This window comes from Trachymyrmex cornetzi, unplaced genomic scaffold (assembly GCF_001594075.2).
Source record: "Trachymyrmex cornetzi isolate Tcor2-1 unplaced genomic scaffold, Tcor1.1 scaffold1633, whole genome shotgun sequence".
NCBI classification, from domain to species: Eukaryota; Metazoa; Arthropoda; class Insecta; order Hymenoptera; family Formicidae; genus Trachymyrmex; species Trachymyrmex cornetzi.
The window spans coordinates 76,596-85,374 of NW_017296238.1; the positions used below are offsets into that span (position 1 = coordinate 76,596).

An 8,779-nucleotide genomic window follows, 5' to 3' on the forward strand; every position below is an offset into this window, starting at 1 on the left:
TCATATCTTGCCTTGACTGACTGGTTCATGCTCATATCTTGCTTTGACTGGCTGGTTCATGCTCATATCTTGCCTTGACTGGCTGATTCATGCTCATATCTTGTCTTGACTGGCTGGTTCATGCTCATATCTTGCCTTGACTGGCAGATTCATGCTCATATCTTGCCTTGACTGGCTGGTTCATGCTCATATCTTGTCTTGACTGGCCGAATCGCAGACCGATCTTACCTTCATTGGCTGCATTATTCTCCAATCTTTCTCCGAGCACAAAAGACATGTCAATCCGCCTGGGTAACCTCCACGTGGTATTACATATCTTGGGTAATGCTAGTGCGGGCGATACTGTAACTTTGAAGCATTATAACTTGAAAAGTACTTCATGAAAAAATATTTCATTATAGCTTTTTGGAAAGCTCTTGACATCAGCTATTAGATTCTTGAATCAAAAATAGGGTGTTCCATTTAAGAAAATCAATGTAACCTTGACCTGACCTTGGCTACGCAACCCAAGGTCAAACTGGTAGGATCAATAAATAGATATTTTTAAACCATATAACGTTTGTATGAAACACTTTTTTGTAAAACTTGTATTTCCCAAGATATTTAGGTGTCCCAACCTTTTTGAGACACCATGTATATATATATATGTGTATGTAATTTTACAATAATTTTTTATTTACTTATTAAAAAGCGAATCGGTTTCTTCCTACAGTTATTGCTCGAAAACTACACATATGAGAGTAGTACATGATTACTACAATTTATTAAAAATTAACTTGTTAATTTTTACACACTTTTAAGCGTGATGTCTCCATGAACAATATTTGTTACACGCTTATCCTTTTTCTGTATAAGCGTGATGTCTCCACGGACAATATTTTTTACACGCTTTTAAGCGTGATGTCTCCATGGACAATATTTATTACACGCTTATACTTTTCCTATTTAAGCGCGATGTCTTCGCGGACAATATTTTTTATACGCTTTTAAGCGTGATGTCTCCATGAACAATATTTGTTACACGCTTATCTCTTTTCTATATAAGCATGATGTCTCCACGGACAATATATTTTACACGCTTTTAAGCGTAATGAATTTTAGTCTAAACCATAATAAATGCAATAAGCCTGATATATATAAGTCTTTTAAACTATAAAAAATTGATCAGTTGCAGGTAAATATGAGAAGAATAATCGATTACAATTCGTCTATTTCTTAAGGCTTAAGGCTTATTATAACTATTGTATTTAGGATTTTACGGACAATATTTTAATAATCTAATATGGGACATCTTTCCAATTTACCCACGAAGGTCCAGCAACATCATTAACATCTGCAGCATATAGTCTTAAAGTACTTTTGTCTATTTTAGCAGCACTAGCATATAAGTTCTCTGTTGACATAAGCGACAAATGCTTTTCATCAATCATCATATTTAAGCATGTTTCTTCTCTCGCATTCAACGCTGACTTAAAAACGCAACTAGCATTCACGGAAGTTTTGTTTAAGTATTTTAAATATACAGGGTGACCCATTTTAACTTAGACAGCCAAATAACTCGAAACATCGCGATTAAATAAAAAAATGTTTAAAACAAAAATTGTTGGATATGAACGGGCTGATTGAACAACAACCTTGACCTTCATTTTCAAGGTCATTTAAAGGTCAAGGTCATTTTTTTAAACGAGAAGCCCCATTTTTCATTGAATATTCTTATAGCTTATCTCGAGAGCTTTCCAAAACACTATATTAAAATATTTTTTCATTAAGTACTTCTCGAGTTATAAGGCTCGAATGTTACAGTACCGCCGCCGACATTAGCATTATCCGCAAGGTATCCGACCGATGTCTAAAACCTCTTGAATGTTGTTCAGGATCATATCCTAGATAACATTCGTTAAGATCAAGGTTATTGGAGATTATTTCTCTTATTTTCATTTTTACATAAACATGAATTTTCAGTGCAAAAATGAAAATAAGAGAAACAATCTCCAATAACCTTGATCTTAACGAATGTTATCTAGGATATGATCCTGAACAACATTCAAGAGGTTTTAGACATCGGTCGGATACTTTGCGGATAATGCTAATGTCGGCGGCGGTACTGTAACATTCGAGTCTTATAACTCGAGAAGTACTTAATGAAAAAATATTTTATTATAGTGTTTTGGAAAGCTCTCGAGATAAGCTACAAGAATATTCAACGAAAAATGGGGCTTCCTATTTTAAAAAATGACCTTGACCTTCAAATGACCTTGAAAATGAAGGTCAAGGTCATTGTCAAGGTCATAGTTCAATCAGCCCCTTCATATCCAACAATATTTGTTTTAAACATTTTTTTATTTAATCGCGATGTTTCGAGTTATTTGGCTGTCTAAGTTAAAATGGGTCACCCTGTATATTAAAGATCATTAATAATATAATAAAACGTTTGATAGTTTCATTGCGATGCAGAGATTAGTTGCTCTTTAAATAAACAAAATTGCTTTGTTTATTTATTTTATTTACAGAATAATAATTATTTTATTTACTGAACAATAATAATGAAACTCTGTATAAATCATCTTAAACATTTAAATACTTACACAAGAAATTTAGGTTTTTCTTAATATTGTAAAAAACAATATGACAACAAAATTATATAAACTATAAAAAAGTGTTACTAAATAAAAATATAATTTTATTCACACAATTTTCATATGTGTATAGTTTATTTAAAGTGTAAATACTAAACACATTTTCAAATTAAATTAACTTTGCAGGAATACTCCCGATAAAGAAAAAAGGAAAGGCCGGGGACAAATTATAAACATTCATAATAATTATTATAATAAATAAATATTTAAAAAAAATATAATGCATATTAATTTCATAGTTCCTTCTGTTTACTCAGCATTATTTTGAGTCTCTGATGCTAAAAGCGAAAAAAATACACAAATATAAAAATTCTTCCGTAAAATTAAATATTTACATATAAGTTTTAAAACCATTTACAATCGATAGATAAAAGGATAAGCGTGTAACAAATATTGTTCATGGAGACATCACGCTTAAAAGCGTGTGAAAAATATTGTCCGCGAAAACATCACGCTTAAATAGGAAAAGAATAAGCGTGTAAAAAGTATTGTTTTGTATAACGAAATTAGGTTTAATTTGTACGCTCGAGATCCTTCCCATCCTCCTTACCTTCACATATACATAAACATACACAGGAAAATGCAAAGAATTACATTTTATGATGTAAAAGAATGTAATTTTTTTACGTTCCCCTCCTGACGGAAGAGACCACCTTCTCGCGGTTTTCGTCGAGCAACAATATGTACGTTATTTAAAATAAATTCGTATAACAAACTAACCAAGACTCCTTATAAATCAAAGAATTGGAAAGAATACGGGCTTTAGGAGTCAGGCGCAGAAGACGTCACGCAAATAATACACTTATGAAGCTTGAAACTTCTTTATTTAACAAACGCGCTTACATGTTCGGCTCATTTTTTAATCTTCCTCAGAGCAAACACAAACTAACATTGTTAAATTATGTTATTGAAGTGAGCTTGAGATAACAAACAAGTACAACTGCTTCTTAAATTTTCTTTATTAGTAGAACACACCATACCGACATGCTCACTCTCCTCTCACCTCTCTGTGACTTACTTTCCTACTCTTGAAGAGAGCTAATCGCCGAGCTCGCACTTGATACAAAATTATAACATGAATGTAGATGGCGCCTCACACCAGTTCCCTCTCTCACTCTCTTTCTCCGTAATATAAATGTATCTTATATTCTAACACGCCTCCTTACATTTATATTAACGTAAATCTAATATTCTTTTAAGTCAAGTTCAACAAATCTCTTAATTTTTTAAATCTTACTCGTCCAAGAGCTTTAGTCAAAATATCTGCTAAATTCTTTTCTGAACTCACTTTAACTATATCTATTATCCCATTAACATAATTTTCATTTATGAAATGATAATGTACTTCAATGTACTTTGATCTCTTGGTAAAATTTCCAAATTTAGCAATACTCACAGCACCAGAATTGTCTTCGAATACATTAATTGGGTTTTCTAATTTAACATTAAAGTCACACAACAACTCTTTAATTATCAATATTTCACTCACTGCTTCAGACAGTGCAACGTACTCAGCAGCTGTTGAAGATTTTGTTACGCTTTTTTGTTTTCTAGACTTCCAATGAATTACATTTCCGAACAACTTAACAATATATCCACTTGTTGATTTCCTGTCTACGCAATCTCCTGCCCAGTCTGCATCAACATAACACTCTAGAATATCTATTTTATCATTTCTTTTAAATCTCAATTTCAAATCTTTAGTTAAATATAAGTACTTCAGAACTCTCAATGCATACTTATAATGCGTTTCATTAAAACAGTTCTGTAAACGACTTAAATAATTAACGCTGTAACTAATATCTAATCTTGTTCCAGAACTTATATACAGAAGCGCTCCTATCAAATTTCTGTATTTCACATTGTCATTTATTTCCTCTGCTGGTTCTAATTTTAAATTTTGCTCCATTGGAATCTCATACAATTTTGCATGTTCTATTTGATATTTTCTTGCTAACGATTCAATGTATTTTTCCTGATCTAATGACATTTCATGTTTCTTTTCATCATATTCAATATTAATGCCTAAATACGTACTTATTTTCCCTAAATCTTTCATTTGAAATCTTTTGTTTAATAAACTTTTAATGAGATCTACATTCTGTCTACTCTTACAGCAGATTAGTAAATCATCCACAAATATAATCACGTAAATAATCTCATCCCTTCCTTTTAACGTATATAAACAATAGTCATGTTTGCTTCTTACGAAACCTAATCCATTCAAATAGTCATCGAGACACTCATACCACGCACGAGGACTTTCACGTAATCCATATAACGCTTTATTTAACATACATACTTTTTCAGTTCCATCCTCATAACCCACAGGCTGTTTAACAAATACTTTCGATTTAACATTCCCGTTTAGAAACGCTGTCTCTACATCCATTTGTTGTATTAATAAACCATTTTGGCAACAATAAGACAATAATATTTTTAATGTTTGAGTTTTCGCAACCGGAGAATAAATATCTTCCAATACATTTGTTTGTTGGAAACCTTTTACAACTATCCTAGCTTTATAAACATTCTCGCTCTTTTTTGTATAAATCCATTTTAAATCTAATACCTTCTCATTTTCTGGCTTTTCTACTAGTTGCCACGTTTTATTTTTCTTTAAACTATTTATTTCTTTGTTCATAGCATCAATCCAAAAACTAGATTCATAACTTTCAATTGCCTCTTTAAAACTTACAGGACTATCGGCACTACAATAGTTTACATAGATACAACTTTGATATACATAATTTTCATCAAATCTACTCGGTCTTTTAATATTTCTTTCAGACTTTCTTCTTTCAGGTACTTCTTCTTCATTGTTCTTTTTTTCATTATCAGTTAGTTTTTCTAAATTTACCTTTTCATTTATATTTTCAAAATTCTCTTTTCCTTTATCATTTACGTTTTCAACCATTTTGCTTTCAACAATTTTATTTAAATTCTCCTCTTCTAAATCACTATCATTTAAGCCTATACATTTAACATCTTCTTCAATAATGTCAACATGTCTTGCTACTACAACTCTATTTCGAATTAAAACTCTGTATCCTGTTACATCATAACCAATTAAAAGCCCTAAGTCAGCTTTCCTATCCCATTTACTATTTCTTTTGCTTTCAGGTACTCTTACAAAGATTTTACTGCCATAAAGTTTCAAATATTTTGTATCAGGTTTCTCATTAAAAAATATATCATAAGGAGATTTGTTTCTTTCTATTGTATTTGTTATAACTCTATTTTTCAAATAGGTTGCAGCGCAGATTACTTCAGGCCAGTATTTTTTTTCTAATTTAGCCTCGGTTAATAAACACCTAGCACTATCCATAATTGTCCTATTGTACCTTTCTGCAGTCCCATTCAATTCATGTACATACGGTGGACATGGTTCTAATTCAATTCCTTTCTCTTTAAATAGCCTATACATGTTTTTATTCAAGTATTCGGAGCCATTATCACATCTCAGTTTCTTGATTTTCTTTCCTGTTTTGTTCTCTACTAAATTTATATATTCATCAAACTTATCATGTACTTCATTTTTAGACTTAATAGGATAAACTTTTGCAATTTTACTGTAATCGTCAATAAAAGTGATAAAATACTTTTCCCCTTTATATCCTTCATGATGAGGCCCATTTAAATCTGTGTGAACTATTTCCAAGATTTCTCTGGCCCTTTTCCTATTGTTGTCAAATGGTATATTGTGCATTTTATTCTCTATACACGTAGCACACTTAAAATAATCTAACTCTATTTCTTTAGGTAAACCTACTAATACATCATTTTTACACATAGTTTTTAGATAATTAAAATTTACATGACCTAACGTTCTATGCCATTTTTCTTTCAATGTTAAGTTATTATTATCTTTTCTTACTACGTTAGACTCAATATTTTTATCTATATAGCTTGTCATCTTATAAATCCTGTCTTCCTTCCACGCGATTGCAATCAATTTATTATTTTTATCAAAAACTTTGGCATTATTTCCAATTGCTACTACTTTATTTTTATCTGTCACTCTGGCAACACTAATCAAATTTTTATTCATTTCTTTAACTAAGTAAACATTTTTCATTTCTACATTAATTTCTTTGTCAAAAACTTTAAATTTACTGTTTATACATCCTACTTTGGTTGCATTTAGACTTCTACCATCACCTACTTTCACTTTAATCGGTTCATTTATTATTACTGAATCATAAAAATAGTTTTCATCATTTATTACGTGGTCCGTACATCCACTATCTAAAATCCAATCAATTTTCTTTACATTCTTGTTCGCATTATACGCAGAATTAATCTGTGCTGACGCGCTGAATGCCGCGCCATCGCTCGCGCTCTTTTGATCTTGGCTGCCGTTGTTGTCTCTTGCGCCTCTGCCGTGCCATTGTTCGTAGCCGCTGCCGCCGCGCCGATTATACCTTCCACCTCCACGATGATGGCTGCTTCCTCGCCAACCGCCTCGTTGCAGCGAATGGCCTCTTCTGTTGCTTGTACTATTGTCACCTCCTCGCTGTGGCGTGCGACTTCCTCTGCCACTTCCTTGGCCGCCTCCTTGCTGCTGCGTGCCTTGATTCCAAGAATCTTTATACGTTGGGCAATCGTATTGAAAATGTCCTACACCACCACATGTGTAGCATGTCCTTTTCTTGTTTTTTCCTTGCTTCTTGTCTATTACAAAAACACTAGATTTCGAATTTCCACTATCGTTATGTTTTTTCTTGAATTCTAATTCCAATTTTGATTTTACAAATTCCACTGTTCTGTCCTTTTCCGGTAACGCATCTACAATATCGACTATATGCGATAAACTTTCTGGCAGTGCAAGTAAAAAATAATTTAGTTTATCTTCCTTTGTTACATTTTCTCCTGCACTTTTCAGTTCATTCACAAGTTTTTCAAAATTATTATAAAATTCTGTCGGGTTTTCTCTCTCTTCCATTTTTATATCGAGTAACTTTCTTTTGCACAACAATTTTACTGCACTATTTTTAACCAAATAATTTTCATCCAATTTGGCAATCATTTTCTTGGCACTTTCTTCTGAAATAATCAATTCTAATTGCGTATTTGTTATACTGTTCACAATATAGTTTTTAGCTCTTATTTCTTTTTTCTTCCACTCAGCTTCCGTTATTGTTTCTGGTCTTTCTTCCTCTTCGATTACTTCGTTACACTCTTTGAATTCCAAGAATAACTTTAATTTGTACTTCCACTTATCGTAGTGCGTACCGTCGAATACTTGTAGCGTGAATCCTTTGTTCTCTGACACAGCCATTTTTTCCTTTTTTCTTTTTTTCTTTTGTTGTTGTGCCAGTAACTAACCTTTTTGATCACTCTCTATTCCTCAACTTCTAGTGTATCAAAAAATAAACAAAACCATAACCACGCTCTGCTACCATGTTAAATTATGTTATTGAAGTGAGCTTGAGATAACAAACAAGTACAACTGCTTCTTAAATTTTCTTTATTAGTAGAACACACCATACCGACATGCTCACTCTCCTCTCACCTCTCTGTGACTGACTTTCCTACTCTTGAAGAGAGCTAATCGCCGAGCTCGCACTTGATACAAAATTATAACATGAATGTAGATGGCGCCTCACACCAGTTCCCTCTCTCACTCTCTTTCTCCGTAATATAAATGTATCTTATATTCTAACAAACATATACAAAGTAAAAGTTATCCTGTCATGGTGAGCTCCCCTACATCGAGAATTTAAATGCCAGAATTAAATAAAAAGAAAGAAAAGAAAATGAAAAAAAGAAAAATGTTAAAAATGTCAAATTAAAGAATATAGAAACTAATTTATTAAAAAACTTTAATAATATAATTAATTATCCCGAAAATAGGGACGCTCATCACAATTACAAAGTACCGTATCGCAAACATTATCATGAATAATTCAAGAACCGGTTCCTGATATGTTGGCCAGTCGGTATCAGACACAGTGATTCACTTTTTAGTTATTAGCTAGTACTAATGAAAATTGTAAAGTGATAAAAAATCTCGTCAAAAGCACTTATTACTGTGTACGAGCGACACCGACTGACAAGACGTTACAACAACTTGAGCTTTTATAGTTTATCTATAATCGGGAGGTAGGCCTTCGGAAGCTCCTTCATATCCGTATGCAGGT

General features: G+C 32.3%; 1 protein-coding gene across 1 annotated transcript; it reads right to left on the reverse strand.

Moving 5' to 3' along the window:
• Nucleotides 1–6,582: 6,582 nt before the first annotated feature.
• LOC108758977 (uncharacterized) lies at nucleotides 6,583–8,300 on the reverse strand. The gene is made up of 2 exons (XM_018504231.1): nucleotides 7,837–8,300; nucleotides 6,583–7,223 (listed from the first exon to the last, which is right to left on the reverse strand). Exons 1-2 carry the CDS (start codon nucleotides 7,915–7,917, stop codon nucleotides 6,906–6,908), a joined length of 399 nt encoding a protein of 132 aa, XP_018359733.1. The 5' UTR covers nucleotides 7,918–8,300; the 3' UTR covers nucleotides 6,583–6,905.
• Between the last annotated feature and the right edge of the window lie 479 nt (nucleotides 8,301–8,779).